Source organism: Hibiscus syriacus, unplaced genomic scaffold, assembly GCF_006381635.1.
Source record: "Hibiscus syriacus cultivar Baekdansim isolate YM2019G1 unplaced genomic scaffold, ASM638163v2 tig00003041_pilon, whole genome shotgun sequence".
Taxonomy (NCBI): Eukaryota; Viridiplantae; Streptophyta; class Magnoliopsida; order Malvales; family Malvaceae; genus Hibiscus; species Hibiscus syriacus.
This window is the reverse complement of record NW_024061960.1, coordinates 1750309-1770781: the sequence shown is the minus strand read 5'-3', so window position 1 is coordinate 1770781 and position 20473 is coordinate 1750309. Positions and strand designations below refer to the sequence as shown.

Sequence of the window (20473 nt, the reverse complement as noted above, 5' to 3'; positions counted from 1 at the left end):
AATAAAATTATGATATATTTAATTTAATTATTAAAAAAAGTCATATAATTATACCATTTTGAAAAAGATAGATACCATTTTTTATCATTATTAACGTTTTAAAAACTTAGATAATATGTAAAAATTAGATCTCAAAAAGTTGCATTTGCCATGGAAAAGAGTAAAAAATGACTTGCTAGTCAATTTCTAAACCACAATCCAGCAAAGCAATGACATCACACACCAAAGTTCACACCTTTAAGATGAATACAACTATCGTCGTCGTGTACATCCCACTGTATGTACCTTAATCTACCCACTTCATCGTCTCTGCTGCTTGCCCCGCGATCCCTTCAATGGCTATCAAGGCCGAGCTGGTGTTCATCCCAATGCCTCGGATGGGCCATTTCCTATCTATGGTCCAAGTGGCTAAGTTTTTGGTGGATCTCAATCCCCACCTCTCCATTACCTTCCTCGTCCTCAAGCTAATCCCCGACGCCAAGCTCGACGCCTACCTCCACTCTCTCACCTCTACCGCCACTACCGGCATCAAATTCATCGACCTCCCTCAACCTGAAACCGACAAACATCTTACTCCCGCCGATCACATCAGGGTCTTAGTGCAAAAACATGGGCCATTAGTGAAAGAGGCTGTCACCACCAGTATAGTTCAGTACTCCGGCTCAGTTCCTGACTCTCCTCGACTCGCCGGGTTTGTTCTCGACATGTTTTTAACTCCTTTCATAGATTTGGGTAACGAGTTCGGTGTTCCTAGCTATGTATTTTATACATCGGGTGCTGCTTTTCTTGGGTTTCAGTTCTATACACTAGCTCTTCACGACGAGCAAAATGTTAACATCGTAAGAGAGCTAAGAAAAGCCAACGATGTTTCCCACTGTTTTGCTCAAATCTGAATCTGTCTATGGTGATTAACTTGGTAAGAGAGCTAAGAAAAGCGAAGGGAATAATGGTAACCACATTTTTGGAGATCGAATCACATGCCCTCGGTTCGCTTTCTGACGGTAAGGTTCCACCCGTTTACCCGGTGGGGCCTATATTGAATCTCGAGAGCTCGAGTGATGTTCATCAAGGCTGTGATATCATTCAATGGTTGGATGTGCAACCACCTTCGTCAGTCGTGTTCCTCTGTTTCGGGGCGGCGGTAGCTTCAATGGGGATCAGGTGAAAGAGATCGCCTGCGCGTTGGAGCAGAGTGCACACCGGTTCTTGTGGTCACTACGCCAACCTCCAGACCCATCCAAGGGTCCATTGGCAGCCCCAACCAATTACGACGACTTGTCGGAGGTCCTACCAGAGGGGTTTTAAGAGCGGACGGCTGGCGTAGGTAAGATCATTGGTTGGGCGCCGCAGGTGGCAATCTTGGGCCACCCGGGAATCGGAGGGGTCGTATCCCATTGCGGGTGGAATTCAGCGTTAGAGAGTATATGGTTTGGAGTTCCGATGGAGACATGGCCGCTTTACGCGGAGCAACTACTGAACGCGTTTGAACTGGTGACGGAGTTGGGATTGGCGGTGGAGATCAAAATGGATTACAGGAAAGATGATGAAATTGTGAGGGCTGAAAAGATAGAGAAAGGAATCTAGTGTTTGATAGAGTTAGAGATGGCAACGGGTCGAGTATTGGTCTCTCGTCTTCATTTAAAAAATTCGTATTTGTTCCTATTTAAAAAACCGTAAGGATTTAAATGGGGATTTCCACCGGATAATCGGGGAAAACTACAGGAAAACGGATATCACCGTTTAGCATAAACGATTATTTAAACGGATATCGGGTCCGGTATATATATATATTTTAATTTAAATTAAATTTATTAATATTATATATATATATATAAAAGAATTATTTTTAATATTTATCGGGCCGGAGAGATTATCAAACCCGTCCCGTCCCCGTTTAACATAAACAATTTTTTTTCGTTCCTGTCCCCCTTTAGTATAAACGATTTTTTTCCGTCCCCGTTTAATTTAATTTTCCACGTTATATTTGGATTTTTTACCATCCCTATTAGAGCAGGACAGTGGTGTTAGGAAGAGGGTAAAAGAGATGAGAGAGAAGAGCAGGAAACCTTGATGGACGGTGGATCTTCCCGCTCTATGTTACATGATTTCATCACTGATGTCATAGCCAACATGCCTAAGAAGAATGAGTAGGATCGACAAAGAAAACATTATGATGTTTGGCGGATGCACTAAACCCTATAGGGTCAAGTGATCTCATTATTTTAGAGCAGTGATTAAATTTAAGTTAATATTAAAGAAAAAAGAAAAAAATTATAACTTCTGCATATCTATTACTTTTAAAAAAAGAAAATTAAAATTTTAGATCACTTCTTAGATTTCTGAATCTTTCTGGATCTACCACTGTTTGTAATCAACAATAACATTTAATCATCAATGTCTTCTTCACCAACCTCTCAATATGCTATTATTTTATTACAACATGCAATCTTACTTGTTGATAAACAGTTATTCTTTCTGTGTTGCTGGAAGTCACAGGTTAAACATGACTTTGATGGCGCTGCCGCCTCCGGCACTGGTTTCGAAAGCTTCTTCCACTTCTTTCCGAGAAAACCCAAACCGGTGGGTTATGAGAGGTTTCAAATCAATCTTACCACTTCTTAGAAACTCGAAGCACAAAGGCCATGCGTTCCGATACCGGAAGATTCCGATAACATCAACCTCCCTGCATTTTTAACCATCATCCTGTGAGTGATGTTTGAACATATTACAAAATACTCCTGAAATCATACATTTCATCTATGACTATACCCGAATTCTCCACAAATTATTGCAAAGCTTTCCCTGAAAACTCAACAAGTAAACCATGTTCAACACAGAATTTTCGTTGAGAATAAGTACCTTGCAGCAGCTGGAGTAAGTGGCACAGTCATCTCGTTATGGCCCATTCCCACAAGGCAAACCTTGCCACCAGCACGAGTTGCACTCAAAGCGGTTTTCATCGTTTTGTTAAAGCCTGCACAATCAAAGCTGACATCCACTCTTGCTTCCATTACCTTACATACTTTTTCAACTTCTTTAGGTACATCCTGTAATATAATGGAATTTGAACGTGAAACTCTCTACAAGAACGACAATGGAGTAAAGGATCCTCATGGAGTTATGTATTTGAAAAACTTTAATCTTAGTCCGAAGGAAAAAATGACATTTGAAACAATGATGATTCATTTCTTGGCATATTTTGATGGGGAAAAGAAGAAGGGACTTCAAGGATGTTACGAACCTGGATATCAGTTGAAACTTTAACAATCCCATCAGCACCGAGATTCTGGGCAACAGATAGTCAATTATCATCTACATCTACGATGACAATTCTAGGTGCCCCAAAAGCACGAGCCGCCATCATTGTAACGAGCCCTATAGGTCCTGCCCCCATAACCAACACATTTGTTTCTGGACCAATATTAGCTCGTCGACAAGTGTGAACCCAAACACTCAAGGGTTCACACATGGCTCCTTCCTCCAAGCTGACGTTGTCTGGCAGTTTGAAGCATAGATCAGCAGGATGCACAACCTACATTGGAAATCAACTTCAACATTACCTTAGTAGTCCTGAAGATTCAATTCCATTAAACTCATTTCGAATACATATAAAGAAAATGACCAACATGCACACAATATGCTTCTCATCACAGCCGCCTAATCTGATGTTATATATGAACACTAGCCAAACCTTCAAAACCAGCTAAACTATTGGATAAATCTCTCAGATCTATGCTAGCTTCGAAGATCACACAGGTATCTTTTATAACGCTTTTTTTCCGTGGAGAATGTGGTTCTTATACTCGACACAGAAGGAAAAGCCTTAGCTTGTTAATGTTGTGAGGTATCACATCAAGCATTTCTTTAGATGCAACTAAATGACATTCAGAACTACAACATATAATTAATGGAAACCACAACAGAAGCAACTAAATGAGTTGTTAACCGCAACAATTTTCGAAGCAAGGGTCCCAATTTACATTGACAATTTTACCCTTGAAGCCATTTGAATCAGTATCTCAAAAATCATTCATTCATAAATCTCCAAAATGAAAACGGAGACTTTTTGGATCAAGGTACCCAGATAAATATCAAGTCACTGTAATGGGTACACAACAGTCTTAAGTTTCAAACTCTCAATGGTTTATTTAATAAACATCATGTAGTCGGTATTGTAATTAGGTACTATAAACATGGTTTTTAGTAGCAAAATGGTGCACCAAAGAGTAAACTAGTACACATACTGAAATGCAGCTTAAAGGTTAACCTGATGAGCAAGAGAACCGTGAACTGGTGGGGTGGCGAAAAACTTCATTTCGGGGCATAGATTGTATCGACCTTCCTTGCAAAGATCACATCTCCAGCAACTGATCCCTGGTTCCAAAGCCACACGGTCTCCTGGCACTAAATGCTTGACTTCACTCCCGATCTCCTCTATGATTCCGGCACACTCATGTCCAATAACCATTGGTTCTTTCACCACAAAATCCGCACATCTCATTGTCTAAAGTAAATGAAAAGAATCACTAATAAAACTAATGGCAAAGATAAGAAAAAACAATGCAGAATTGATTTTAGTCCTTCACCTGATTCCTTTATCATTACCATTGTTTATAAAAGAGGGAAAATTTACTCGAGCCAAATGTTGTGATAAGACCAAAGTTCTGTCTTTTATTCATTTATTACAATTCAGTATCAAAGGGAAAGCTATACCAAATTATCAAAATCCGCTATATCATAGTAGAAACAATATCTGATTAATCTATATTAGAAGAACAAAGAATTTGGATGCAAAAAGGATATACCTTTAGGTAGTGAACATCACTTCCACAGATGCCAACAGCCTTCATCCTAACTCTGACATCATGGGGTCCTTCAAAAAATATTTACCATAAACACAAACATAAGAAATTAACCAACGAGAAACAAAATGAGCAAAAAAGGGCTATCTAAAACCTAGTCATACTTGATATGAAATCAACAAAAAGAACTCAGAATGTAAACATAAGATAATAAGAAAATGGTGAATGTAAATATAGGATGATATACCGAGCGGAGGGAGCTTGAAAGGTTGAATCTTGAGGGTGTTGAGACCCACAAGCCAAGCAGCCATGTTTGCATCAGATTTTGGATATATACAAACACATGTAGTGGATATATACAAACACATGTAGTGGATAGAATAAAAAAGATATGATTTTATATTCCAAATAATCGCTTTCAGCGGGTCCCTTAACATTTTGGAAGTTCTTCACGGATAGTGATATAGCGTAGGCTAAAATATTTGTTAAGACCAATTCAAATATATATATATATATATTTGATAAGAAAAAAATGGGACTAAAATAACAGTAGCATATAAACCACAGAACTCTTTTTCTCTATGCAGTTTAGGCTAATGTAGGGAAAAGAGCGAGAGCGAGAGCGAGAGCGAGAGCGAGAGCGAGAGCGAGAGCGAGAGCGAGAGCGAGAGCGAAATTAACTGGAGAAATTAATTTTCTCAAATTAATTGGAGAAATTAATTTTCTCAAATTAATTGGAGAATTAGGTGGTTTTAACCGTAACATTAAAGTTATTGACAGCTATTGATAATTTTGGCCTAATTTTTTTCTTTCAATTTTCAGACTAAATTGAAAAAAAAATAAAAGTATAGAGATTAAGATGAAAACTTTAAAAATTGATTACTTGATTAGTTAGTATAAGGAAGAAAATTTAAAAACAAAACTAATAATTTGTTGCAACAATTAAAATTATTATGTTTTACAATAAGTTTTGTAAGCTTAAAAAATTCATATGACCGAATACCCATAGTTAGAGGTGTATTCGATTAAAGAGGAAAAAAAGAAGCTAAACTAACGATTAAAAAGTATTGCATAAGAGGTCATGTAGATTGCAAGGTTGCAGAGTCCAACTAGAAAACTCTGTACGCTAAGTGTGTTAAATATGGGCCCGAGTGTAAGTGGCTGATCAGAGTGTCCAAAATGCAGAGCAGGATGCTTGGGTCATCACAAGGTATAATGGTCCACACACATGTTTGCAAAACTCTATCGAACAAGACCACCGAATACTAGACTCCGATGTAATATGTCAATATGTGAAGGTGTTAGTTGAAAAAAATTCAAGGATCCCTTGCTTGGTGTTAGTTGCATCTATTCGAGACCAGTTTAGATACAATGTAAAATACAAACCCGTTTGGCATGCAAAGGAGAAGGCAAGGAAGATGATATATGGCGATTGAGATACATTATACAATCCTTATTTGTTACAATCTATGAAACAATTCATACCTGGAACCATCGTGAAGTCTCAGACCATGCCTGCATACAACCGAGAAGATCAACTTCTTCAAGGAAAGAGAATATTCCATAAACTCTTATGGGCATTCAAGTCATGCATAAAAGGTTTTCCATTTTGTAAATGTATGGTCCAAGTAGATGGTACGTGGTTATACGGTCAATACAGAAATATATTATTGATAGCAGTTGCGCAAGATGGTCAACGAAATATATTCTCAATTGCATTCGCCATCGTTGAAGGAGAGACGAAAGAGGCTTGGGACTTCTTTCTGACTAATCTACGTAAGTATATCGTCCGAGAAGATGGAGTTTCCTTGATATCCGATCGAGGAACAAGCCTTTTGGCAGCAATTGAATGACCGAAAGTCATTGGACACCTCCGCACGCATATCTCGCATATTGTATCTGTCATATTGGTAATAATTGTATTGAGAAGTTTCATAACGACTATATTCGTAGGGAGATAGTCAGCATGGGTAAGTTTTATTTTCAGCATTTGTACCCATTTATGTGTTTGCTTATAAATTAACTTTAACACAATATATATTTTGAAACATGATATGAACTACGCCAACCAAATTTTGACAAGAGATTTGAGGATTTGAAGGTCATAGATGAGCGCGTTTGGAAGTGAGCGTCAAAAATCAAGTGGGAGAAGTGGTCGCAAGCATACAATGGTGGTCGGCGATACAGACACATGACTACAAACCTTGTTGAGGCCATTAACTCAGTACTAAAAGGTACACGCCATCTCTCAATAACGAGTGTGGTGAAAGAGACATACTTTAGGTTGGCTAAAGTTTGGTCTTATAAAGGGAAAGAGATCGAGTGTATGATAAATCGAGCAAAAATCTGGGCTCTGACGGTGGTAGAAGCAATGGAAGCAAATGAGCGTATGGCAACCTCAATGTTTGTTCATGACTTCGATCTAATTGGACATATTTTTGTTGTCATCGTATGCATACGTTGCAACGAAGGAGCAAATCGATAATCATTTATAGTTAATTTATGACAAAGATGGTGTGATTGTGGCCACTTTCAGGTGTGGAGATATCTGTGTGCTCATGTAGTCACTGCATGTATGCATACTGGAATAAATTCATACACTTTATGTTGATGAGTGCTTTCACCTACAGAGGATATTAAATATATACAGCCATGAGTTCAAACCGATCCCAAATGAATCTTATTGGGAGAATCGACATTATGATGAATGGTTGCCAAATTCATTGCTTCGTAGAAATTTGACGGGTTGACCTAAATCTACTTGTATTCATACCAGTATGGATATCCATATTAGAGAGAAATGTCAACCGAAGAGATGTGGATTATGTAGAGGTGAAGGTCATTTAAATAGAAATTATCCAAACCTTCCATGGTACAAACCTCACTAGCAATCTTATTTCTATTTGAACGAATAATTAAATTTCTTGCGCCAATACCCCATTATCGGCAAGCGAATGAACGATTGGCAACATCAATGTTTGTTCATGAATTTGATCGAATTGGACATACTTTTACTGTCATTGCATGCCTATGTCGTAATGAATTTGATCGAATGTTTTTAAATGATTTAATGATTTAATAATTAATAATAATGAAATGATTTAATGCTATTGATTTAATAATAATTACTAATAATGATTTAATACTAATGATTTAATACTAAAGATTTAATAATAATATTTAATAATTTAATAATAATAATTTAATTATTTGATACTAATGATTTAATAATGATTACTAATAATGATTACTAATAATGAATTTATAATAATTAGTAATAATAATTTAATAATGAATACTAATAATGATTTAATAGTAATTTAATATTGATTATTTAAGGCATTTTTGCTGATTATTCACATTCCCGTGAATAATATTAATATTTTTATATTTAATTATTTTTATTTTAATATTTAAATGAAATCTTTAATTTTATATTTTAATATTTAAATTAAATATTTAATTTTTATTTTAATATTTAAATATAAAATTCATTGTACCATCAACGTTAATAAATCTAAATAAATTCCACATCAACTATTCAAGGTTGCTAACAAATTTAAGATCAAAGAACATAAACGATATATAAATATATCTCATTTATTTAATATAATTCAAATATATAAAGTGTTTACTACTATTGTCGATGTCGGGGTGTTGTTTAATAATAATGTTGAGGCTCATGTCGGTTTCGTTGTGGTCGTTGTACTTTTTCAGGAGTTTGTTCATCATAACCAACCTGCTCATTCACCGAGGACATATGATCCGGTGTTGTAAATATATGCCCACCACCACTATTCTCTCCCATATGAGGACAAATACTCGTAGTTGACATCATAGATGTCATCTGATCAAAATCATATGTTGCCCCAAACATGGGAGAGAACATGGGTGATTGATGAGGAACAAGTTGAGGAGTGTAGGGCGTAACACCAGAATCACCAAACACTTTATGAAATGATCCTGTGGGATCAAAAGATTCTGGTGGGATAGTATCCATTGCCTCTTGTTCTGCTCCATGGTGAGAAGAACTCTCACTCCCAGTCCTTCTTGGTTTCTTGGGTTTACCAAAATTTTTCTTATACTCTATAAATTGTCGTCTTTCTATATTCGTTGTCAAGAACGACTTTCCATGTTCCCAATAATAATTCATGTAATCTGAACTCTGGAAGTCAAAGTCATCCGCTTGTATGGGAGCGAGCATTGGCAAGTATGAATTCCTGTTGTTCCAATGATAGATATGGTTGCCATGCCTCACAGCCCAATCCTCACCGACCCTAACTCGCCCATCTAATTTTTAGAGAGAGTCATGATTCTCTGGAATTCCTGGAATAGGTTGGTGGAAGCCAAACTACCTCAACACTATAAAACAAAATTATATAGTTATTAATTAATTAGTTATAAAATTCAACTAAATAAATAAAAAACAATAATAGAAACATAATAAAAAATAAATTCGCTAATTAATTATATATATACCTCAACTTTGCATTTGATGTCCATCTTAAATGTAAACTCTTTCACATTATTGTGTGCCAACCTCGTTCCTTCTATTTTATGCCTCCATCTGTATACCAATCAAAATAAAATTCTCTAATTATTTTTCCTTTACAAAATATTCTTTAATTAATTTAAGATAAAAATTTTAAATAAAACAATTACCTTCCGGCAAGAGGAAAGTCAATTGCAACTCGTCTAATCGATGTTAACCATGGAATTCTGTGTCAGGCCCACGATTGTAATAACATCATACATCCACCGATTTCAGTCGTATACGCATTATTTACAAGTAATGATGCCTTGTACATCTCGCGATACAAGAATGCCAATATTACTGATCCCCAACTATACTGATGGGTAATAAAAAAGTTACCCAAAAACAGAAGATATTGTATATGGACAAGATTACTAGATTTATCCGGCATCAAGATTCCCCCGATCAACCGTAATATATATGCTCGAGTTGCATATATAGTGTCTTGCTCAGTACAATAAAGATCGAGCTTAAACTCATTTACCAACCAGGATAATCTCACCCGTGTCCCTTTTGTTAATGTTTTTTCCGATACCTTCCTAAGGTCCCCACATATTGTAAACACGTCATGATCATTATTTCTCATCACTGCCATTCCATTTGTAGGCACCCCAAGTTGTAAAGCCACATCCTCCAAAGTGATCGTACATTCACCACATGGAAGATGAATTGAATAAGTTTCTGGTCTCCACCGTTCAATTAATACACTGATCAAACTGGGGACCAACCTAAATTCTCTTACAAATGCCACATCGTAAAAGCCCACCATTTTTAAATTATCGACAATACGTTCATCTGGCATCTCACAATTGGTAAGTCGACAACGAAGGACTCGTTGTTCGTCATAATCCATGTTAATTCACCGTTCTCAAATAAAAAATATTATTTGATCATAATATTAGTGCTCCCAAATGACTAGAAATGTGTCGACCATCTAGCCTCAAAAGAACATTTTCTTCTGCCATGCTTCAAGAAATCTAGAAAAAAAATATTAAAATTATACTATTACACTCAAATACAACTTAATATGTAAAACCAAAATAAATATTCCAATAATTATTATTTAAAAATAAAACTAAAAATTACACTAAAAATTACACGAAAATTTAAATTAACAATAATACTCAAACTTAAATTACTATGGTCTCATGAACAAAATTTAAATGTATCAAATAAAAAATATTATAAGGATTTGTGCTAATCAGAATAAATGTATCATCCTTTATTATTAAAATCATTTATATTCTTAAAATCTAAAGTTTTGAATCTAAATTTGTGCTAATCACTATATATATTTCTACTTTAAGTCTACTAATAATGAATAAGATAAATATTTTTTTAACAAAAATTATATAATAAAGATCTAAAATATATAATAATTTAAAATTTTCATAAAATAATATATCAAAAATATTTAAATACCATCAACTTTACCCTCAGCCTAATGGTAATAAAGGTTTTATCATTCTCCTAACATATATGAGCATTCTTTCAACAGGGGAAAAAATAAATGGAGTTCACATGGGAAACGAGAGAGAACTTACGTGTTTTTGAACAACGTTAAACCAAAACTCAGAAAATTATTGAATCCACAAAAATATCCAATATCACTGAAAACCCACTTCAAGCAACAACTCCAATTGAAACTAATGCAAAATTGTTTTTGATGATCCCCACTTGCTTCTGTAAATTAAAACCAACTCATGCATGCAATGAAATACAATCCCCACCCCTATTTTATAACAAGCCGGTGCAAGCATTATTGGTCTAATTATTAGACCTATTCCCAACGCATGCAGAATCTCCTATTCTCGGCCCCCTTATGCAGCAGCAGAGTTGATGCCATACAGAGGAAGTAGAAGATGCCGAGAAATCCCGGCCCCCAAATGTAGCAGTAAAGAAAGATTCCCCATGCAGAGATGAAGACGCCGAGAAATCAGAGGCCTTCTCTACCCTATTTTAACTAAAGACGCTGAGTAATCCCCATGGATTCTGCATGCAACATTTTTTCCTGAAGACGTCGAGATATCCTGGGGTCTTTAAGCGTGTACTGTAGAAAATACCCTAGATGGGGAAATAATGTGGGGCATCTCGAAGTAATTTTATGAAGACGAGCCTAAACAATTGAGACATGATGGGAGCAATAAGAAAAAAAAATTAATTCGAAATAATTCTATTGTGCATTAATTGTTTTCATGTGAATAAAAATTAATCATAAAAATCTATCACCTTGGGGATACCTCTTCTGCAAGGACATCTGTGTATTAAATGATGAACGAATTTCTTTCATTATCCCTTCACAAAAGGAGAAAATATATCACTTGTGTCCCTTTAAGCCTAATTTATATTTTCTTCATATTCAACCCTAACCAATGATCACCCTCCACATTGCGGCCAAGGTAAAGGAAATCTGCTTGTATGAGTGAAGACTATCAATCCAGATAAGATACAAAAAGGTGAACAAATGCAAAGTGCAAAGATCAAATCAAAACAAAGAAAAAAACAGAAAAAAATGAGCAAAGAAACAAAAAAAAAAACAAAGAAAAAGGGGCAAGAAGCACATGCAAAGAGTCCCTCGAGTCAAATGGGGCATCAAGCACAATCATTCCAAAATCAGTTCACCAGAAGGTCATAGAGCATCCAGAGAAAATAAAGGACTTATACGAGCATATTCAAATCGAGCAAGACAAGATTGAAGGCATCAGAGTGAATTGATCCTTGGTTCAATTAGCCTTAAACACTTGTTTGGGCCTATTTATCCCTTTTCTTTCATAACCGTGAACCATGACCTACATTACGTGCCTAAAAAGTCCCTTCTAATCATACATGGATTTCTAAACAAAAGAGACTATCTTCAGATTTTATCCCGCTCATCAGGATTAATCTTTTATTTACAAAAATGTTTTCTAAAATCTTTAATGTATGATAGAGAAAAATAACAAAGGGGGTTCAAGACGTAAATTCTGAATAATATTTTAAAACCAAAAGAGGATTCGAGTTAAAAACATGAAAAAACAGCTTGAATATATAAAAATTGTGCAGCTGTTGCATAGAAGACAATATCACAAATACCTTGATAAGGCATCGAACACCCAAATATGATCATGAGAGCTGAGAGCTGGAGAACCCTTCCGGTAGATAAACACAGAAGCTACTCCATTATATCAGTGAACATCAAAGATAACGAGAATGCCAGATTTCAACTAAAGACAATAACCCGAGACATTGTATCCTCTCCTTACTGAACCATACCTCAAAGATAACATTAATCTTGACACTTGTCAGATAGCTATAATTTATTGAAAGATTAAAAGTGTAATTAATTCTTTGATATCCAATGAACTATTGTTTTATGATTTTTCTCAATTATGAAACCTAGAAAGGGACAATATTTTCAAACTTTCGATTAAACATTTTTCAACATACTTTTAATTGATATTTTCAGACTTTTGAAAATAAAAGAAGAAGAAAAGCGTTTTTCAAACAAGATAATCTCTCTGGAGTGGATCTTGATAGTTTACATGTGGCTCTCAGACACAAAGCACATGCTTAGAATCAATGTTAAAGCAAGAAATGATGAATGTTGGGGCATCTTGGGAGATTCAACATCCTGAAGTGAACAATCAGATCTTCTGAAGGCCTTTCCTATACATGCAGGAACAAGTAGATTATTTGTCACCTTTGAGATTGTTTCTCTCGAAACAAAGTTTCATCTCGCTTGAGACATTTTTTCTTTAAAACACAAATTTTGAAGTTATTTCACTGGAAACAAAATTTATAATCTTTGAGTCTGTTTCTCTTGAAACAAATTTTGTCTCCCTTGAGACAGTTTCTTGTTAAACACAAAATCTTTGAGTCTGTTTCCCTTTAAACAATTTTTGTCTCCCTTGAGACAGTTTCTCTTAAAACAAAGTTTTGTCTCTCTTGAGACAGTTTTTTCTTGAAAAGATCTTTGAGTCTGTTTCCCTTTAAACAAGTTTTGTCTCACTTGAGACAGTGTCTCTTAAAACATAATCTTTGAGTTTGTTTCCTTTGAAACAAGTTTTGTCTCTCTTGAGACGGTTTCTCTTGAAACATCATCCCTAAAGATGTTCTGTTGTCCTCATCGCGTAGGAATCGTGTCATCCACCGACTAGATCTCCTCATCACGTAGGAGCCGTGTCACCCTTAGATAACCAGCCATCCTCATCACGTAGGAATCATGTTATCATTCCTAAAGATGGCATGTCGTCCTCATCACGTAGGAACCATGTCATTCTCCAACCAGATCTCCTCATCATGTAGGAGTCGTGTTACCCTTAGACAACCAGAACTCTTCATCACGTATGAGCAGGGTCGTCCCCAACACCAAACATATCAAATTTTCAAAGAAAAAAAGAGAACAAGACAAAAATTGATTGTCTTTTTCGCCTTTGCCCTATTCTTGTTAACACAAGAATATGCAAAGAGGGGTAGCTGTAAACACCAGTTTTGTCCGGGTCTCGAAAAATATAATAATAATAATTATTATTATTATTATTATCATTATTATTATTAATTCATATTTATATGTTTACAGACCCTCAACCCGAAGCCCAATACAATTCAGCAGCCTAACAAATACACATTCCCAGAATACAAATACTCATGCCCGGTTCAAGCCCTACCCAGATACAGGCCAGATCCAAACCAACTGGCCCAATTATTGATTCAATTGAAGCCCAACAGCTAGCAGACCCGACCTGAATGACCCAGTATGCAACCCAAATCAGTTAGAGTTTTAAACCCTAAACCTATTATTCTATCGCCGCCAACAAGGAGATCCGAACAATCTATCCACGGGCACGTGAGATGCACACGCTCTTCCAACCGGTGTGTGGGCTCCACCAATAGCATCCCGAGTCGCCGTCGTCATCAACAGAGGTCACACAGTAAGAAAAAACAATCAAAAGCCAGTCAACAGTAACTAAATCAAAACCCTAAAGTAAAATACCTTAAATCCCAAAAAATCAGGATATTTCCTGTTCAAAATTAGGGTATTATTACCCTATGAATTACCTTCATCATTTTCTACCAAAAAGGACCATAAATTAAGCAAAGCAACTAGATTCAAATGGAGTTTTCGGGAAACCATAGAGAGAAAAAAACACAAAGGCATAGTTTTTGTTAGGAAAAACACATAGAGGGTTGATTCGGGGTCAGAACAGAGGGAGAACGAGTTCAAAAGAAAGAGAGAAACAAAACAAAAATTCATTCTAACCAAAGAGAAAAAAAAGAAAAAGGAGCAAAAGGAGAGAAGGTTCATACCTTGGTTGGAAGCGTTGGAAGCCCAAGAGTCGCTGGTGGTTATTTTTCGAAAGGTAAAGGGCTTGGATATGGGGTTCTTAGGGTCGTTTTAGGGTAAAAAAAAGTTTAGATTGGGGCTTCGAGTGAGAAGGGGAACTTTTTAGGGCCTTTTGGCTTACTCCGGTCACCGTGCTCCGCCGTGAGCTCCGTCGTTGACCACCGTGAGTACATCAGGCGGCGGGTGGCTCCCTCTCTCCGATTAGAGAATGTTAAGAGAGTTTTAAAACTCTCTCTCTCTTCATTTTCTGAAACAAAACAAAATGAGGGAAGTGAGAAGTAAAAGCCTTGAGCCTAGGCTTAAATATCCCCCACGAAACAACGTATTTTCAAGGGGACCGTTTGATAATTTTGCGTGTGGGTAAATTTCACTTTGGGTCCCTATGCTCTTGTAATTTCATCTTTCAGACTTTAATGAAGTTTTACCATATTTTATTTCGAGCCTAAATGTTTCAATATTGGTATTTTAGTCCTGTTATTATATGTTACGTTATTCCTGTTAATATTTGACTTTGGTCACAATATTTGTAATTATTTCATTTTAGTCACTGATTTAGTGTGTTATGATATTTTCTTTGATGTTCGAATTTGGCCATGACATTTGTAAATCTTTTATTTTAGTCACTGTTTGGCATTTGGTTTAATTATTGTTTGGTCCTTTGTGTTTCTGTTTATTTCATTTCAATCCTTTATATTATTTATGGGTTATTTTCATTTATAGTACTTGAAATATTTAATATTTTTTATCTTGGCTCTGGTTTGTTTGTATTTGATGTTCAGCCTCTCAAATTTCTGTTAATACCAGTTTGGTTCCTTAGGTTTTTTAATATGTTTATTCGGTTATTTATATTTTGATATGTAATTTTTTTATTGTTTTGTTTTAGTCCCTCATGAATGTACATATTTCACATGTTGTATATTTTTATGTATAACATTAAATAAATGTTATTATTTTATGTTGTAAATATTTTATTTTACATTTACAATCGCATTTGTTTCTATTGTATTTCCTTAACAATTAATGTTATTCGAATAATTTCAAGAACACATATACGTAGAATGAGCGTGGAAAGCATCAATTGGACGAAGTGGTGCGATCCGATACGTCATTTTAACGACATGGGAACATGAAATAAATTTCATTTATTTTACTATTTAAATCTTTTTTATTCAAATAATGCAATTTATTTTTCATTAAATGTCAATTTTCGTTATTTTAGGCAAAATGTCTATTTTCAGTTTATATTCGATACACATATTTTTCTTTAAATGGTTTCAGCTCTATGAGGGAATATTCTTTTACGGATAAGAAATAGTCAAGATAGCTTTCCCGACAGAGGATTGCGAATCTTGAGATTTCTTATCAAGTCAAAAAATTTTCCTTAAATTATTAATTCGAAGAAAAATAATCAAACTTTAATAAATGGATCATAATTTAACTTTATATTCGATTTATAATTTCCACCATTACAACAACGTGTAAGCGATTAAGTACCAAATTGTGGGCGTTGTGAGGGTGTTTATCCTTCCCCACACGTAACCGACTCCCGGATCCATTAAATCGAATTTCTGGTAAACGCAGACCAATTTTTTTTTGTCTTAAAAACAATTTTTCTTAAAATTGTTTTTAAAAAAACGTTTTTAGGTTTCAACCTACCTAACTCAAAGGTCGATGACGACTCCTATCCAAATTAATTCAATTTTTCAAATAAAAATGATAATTGTTTTTTTAAATAATATTTAATTATTTTTTAAAAAAAATGGTTATGACATGTTCCATCACCCATTTTTTGGCACAGCTGCATTTAGTAATATGATTGGACTATAACTTCCATGCACTGATGAAATGAAGTCCATTATCACTAGGATCTTTCAAGCAATGTAGCTCTCGGGAAATACTTGGTCTCATGTCATCTATATACTTCAATGGAGCTCCAACCAGAAGGCTTCTGCACATTGTTCCCCTCCATCAACTCTCTCATTTTCGTAGCAGCATCCCATCTGTCTGAGCTAGCATAAGTGTTTGACAAGAGAACGTAATTTCCACTGTTGGACGGATCCAATTCAAGAATCTTGTTTGTGGCAATCTCAGCTAAGACTACATTTCCATGAAGCTTAGATGAACTCAACAAAATTCTCCACACTACAAAATCTGGTTTAACAGGCATTCTTTTAATGAACTCATAGGCCCTTTCTAGATAGCCAGAACGACTTAAAAGATCCAAAACACAGCCATAATGTTTCATTTCAGGGGTTAGTCCATGAACTTTTTCCATGCTTTCGAAATATTCCAATCCTTTATCTACCCATCCGGCATGAGCGCATGCAAATAAAACCCCAACAAAGCACCCATAAGTTGACCGGACACCCTCGTTAACCATCTGAGAGAAGTATTCAAGCGCAGAATCAGCGAAACCATTAACAGCAAGTCCTGAGATGACTGAAGTCCATGAAACAGTCTTTTTCTTTCATATCATGGAATACGTCCAAGGCCCTCTCAACTGCACCACACTTGCAATACATATGAATCAAAGAGTTTCCAACATAAACATCGGCTTGTACACGATGCTTGCAGATATAGTCATGAACCGCTTGCCCAACGTCAAGAGCACCCAAGTTGGCACAGGCAGAAAGCACAGTAGCCACCGTTACCTCATCAGGTACAACCTTAGCAACCATCATATCTTGGAAAAGCTTCAATGCATCCAGGGCCGTGGCAGGGTTTTCGGGGGCCATGTATAAATTCGTATAAAGGGACCCCTATTTTCTAGATATATTCGATTTCGGGACAATAATAGTGGCGTTTTCTTGACAAAAGCCGTAATAAATCCATCTATAATGGCATTTTTATCAATAAAGCCGCAATAATAGTGACGTTTTTTTGAAAAACGTCGTAATAGGTCTATCTATAGTGGTGTTTATTGGTAAAACGTCACTATATATATTTTTTTGGGGCATTTTTTTTGGAGGGAACCTGTGCGGCCGCGCAGTTTGCGCCCCCAACCGCGGCCCTGAATGCATCTTTAAATTGGTTAGCTTGACAGTAACCTGTAATCAAGGAAGTCCAAGAAATCACATCCCTTTGCTTCATGTTGTCAAAAGCCTTCCTTGCTTCCGCAAATTGCCCGACTTTTATATATGCTTTGATCAAAGCATTCCAAGATTCCAAATTTCTCTCAAGCATTCTATCAAAAACACCCCGCGCTAAATTAGCTAAACCACGTTTTCCATACATATCTATCAAAGTGTTGCCCGAATAAACATCAATACGAATACAATTTTCCTCAATATATTTAACTAGGGGTGTTCATTCGGTTAATTCGGTGGCCGAACCGACCGAACTACCATTTTCGAATGAACCGATTTTTTTTTTCTTTAACCGTTAACCGAACCGAACTTTTTTTCGAAAATATTAACCGAACCGAAAAAATTTCGGTTAATTTTCGAATTAACCGAAATTTTTTAGAATTTTAGAATTTAATATTTTTTTAATTAAAAAAACAATTTACAATTAATTTAAATAATATCTAATTATAAATAATATCTAATTAATTTGATTCAAACATTTTGCATTTAGTTTTGATATTATTTTAATTAATTAATATTGATTTGGGTTTTAAATGGATTTTAAATGGATTGTGCCTCTTAATATAATTATATTTAAAGGTTAATTCGGTTAATTCGGTTAATTAACCGATTTCGAACCGAATTATCCGTTAACCGAATTCTAAAAAAATCCTTAACCGTTCTCCGATCGAATTAATTCAGTGACCGAACTAATTCAATTCGATCGATTAATTCGGTTAAAACCGAATTTTTAACACCCCTATATTTAACCAAAGAATCTACCAAATCCATGTTATCCTTATAACAACAAGTTAAAATAACTTTCACCATTGTCACAGCATCGCTTTAACATTAACTTCTCGCATTGCGCTAACCAAACCCTATAATTCCTTGAACTTTTTGCTTTGACTGTACCCACAAATCAAAGAATTCCAAGAAACTAAATCTCTTTCGCTCATTGTATCAAACATTTTCCGCGCAAAATTCAGATCACCCCAGCGAGAATACATATGAATCAACGCGTTTGCAACGAATAAATTGGAATCAAACCCTAGTTTCACAGCGTGAACATGAAACTTTTGACCGGTTTTAATATCTAAAACACGAGCACAGGCCTTGAAAACAAAAATAAAAGTCGTATTATCACCAGAGAAACCATGGAAACAATGCATTTTGTGATACATTTTAATAGCTTCAACGGGTTGGCTAACTTGTGAAAAACAACCGATCATTATATTAAAGAGTAACAATGTGGGTTGTTTAATTTGATTGAAAACGAGATGGGCTTTGTGCAAGTGAAGGGGAGACAGGCAGTAAGCTCTGAGAACGGAAGACATTGATGATGGGTCATCGTGGCGTTGGGTCCTGATTAAATGTGCGTGAAGCTCTTTGGCGGCTTTGATGGAGAGCGAATTCTTGGGTACTCGGTCAGGTTCTAAAGGAGATGAGAAGCTGGTGAAACTTCGAGAAATGGATCTTGCGAGTTTCATGAATAGCGGTGGTTCAGGTAGCGCAGAATTTGGAGTGAATTTTGGGACACGGAACGGAGGCAGCTGAAGTTGAGGTTTAAAACTGAGGCCATGTTAGGTTTCTGTTATTGGGCTCGTGCTCTAACTTTATTTGGATAAATTATTGTATGGATCGGCACATCACATCATAGTTATTTTAATCAATAAATTTTTTAAATAATTATTCACTCATTATTTACACGAAAAAAAGAAATATTCACCTTAAAATGATAAAATATATATATTTTATTAGTTGAGATCATGAATAACGTGGTAAACCATATTCATCTAATAATTTTCCTTCTACTTATTTCTTTAAAGTTAAATGTTCACGGTAAACCACACTAAATACCAATACCAGTGAACTTCATTATATCAATTTCAACATTAAATTTTAAAAAATTTCAATTTTAGTATTGAATTTTCCTTTTTGGCTTCAACTATAACATTAATCCATTACATTATTAACGACATGATGACATGATCGTCGTCTTTCATGTGAACTTTAGTTTGTGTATTGATTTTATTATTTAATTTTAAAATATTTTACTTTTACATACTGAACTTTAATTTGTGTATCATTATGGTCCAGTAACTACTTCAACCAACGATTTTGGTCAATTATATCCCATCGTCAATCATCATTTACGCCAAACCAACACCATAACATTCAAATTACACTCATCTTTATTTTCCTATAATTAGTTTTAAAAAAATTCGCTCAAATTGATGAAAATTTATCTAAAAGTTTGACACACTAACACTTCAATATCCTCTTACGGTCGTCCAATAAGACTAATTTTGAGGTGTGTTGTTTGTCTTCTTGAATGAATAGTTTTCACCATTTAGACTTTTAAACAAACACCACAAAACTTTAAATTTGAGAAAGTCCCAAAACTCTAAAAATGATACTCCCATGTCCCATTATTATTTTTCCATCGTTAACTAAGTACATAGTTTTAGAAAGTTAATTTGACACATGTCAAGTCATATAAAATGAGATATGTGATAAAATTATCTTAAAAAATTATTCATAAATTTGATAGATTTGTTTTGATAAGACAAAATGATAAAGATTTAAAAAGAAAATGTAAATATTGTTATTTGTTAATGTAATCACCATATTTTTACTCCACCTTATTACTATCATTTAAATAACATTATCACTTATCATTAGTACTATTATTAATATTATATTAGTATTAGTACTATTGATATTATATTATTATATTATATTACAA

At 35.1% G+C, this 20473-nt stretch overlaps 2 protein-coding genes and 2 pseudogenes across 2 annotated transcripts in view; 1 reads left to right on the top strand and 3 right to left on the bottom strand.

The window, feature by feature from the left end:
* The first annotated feature begins 305 nt into the window (after positions 1-305).
* On the top strand, positions 306-2166 carry LOC120168495 (annotated as a pseudogene).
* Positions 2167-2478: 312 nt separating this feature from the next.
* LOC120168479 (sorbitol dehydrogenase) overlaps positions 2479-20473 on the bottom strand; it is a 29401-nt gene continuing 11406 nt past the window's right edge. Inside the window, exons 3-8 of the mRNA XM_039177102.1 lie at positions 5050-5117; positions 4806-4873; positions 4268-4504; positions 3242-3532; positions 2860-3047; positions 2479-2683 (exon numbers count right to left, since the gene is read on the bottom strand). Of these exons, the coding sequence (XP_039033033.1) occupies positions 3302-3532; positions 4268-4504; positions 4806-4873; positions 5050-5113 (600 nt within the window). The 5' untranslated portion in view covers positions 5114-5117 and the 3' untranslated portion in view covers positions 2479-2683; positions 2860-3047; positions 3242-3301. The remainder of the gene's footprint in view (positions 2684-2859; positions 3048-3241; positions 3533-4267; positions 4505-4805; positions 4874-5049; positions 5118-20473) is intronic.
* On the bottom strand, positions 2491-3011 carry LOC120167841 (L-idonate 5-dehydrogenase-like). Its single transcript, XM_039176737.1, has 2 exons — positions 2860-3011; positions 2491-2683 (listed from the first exon to the last, which is right to left on the bottom strand). Exons 1-2 carry the CDS (start codon positions 3009-3011, stop codon positions 2491-2493), a joined length of 345 nt encoding a protein of 114 aa, XP_039032668.1.
* On the bottom strand, positions 16481-19250 carry LOC120167831 (annotated as a pseudogene).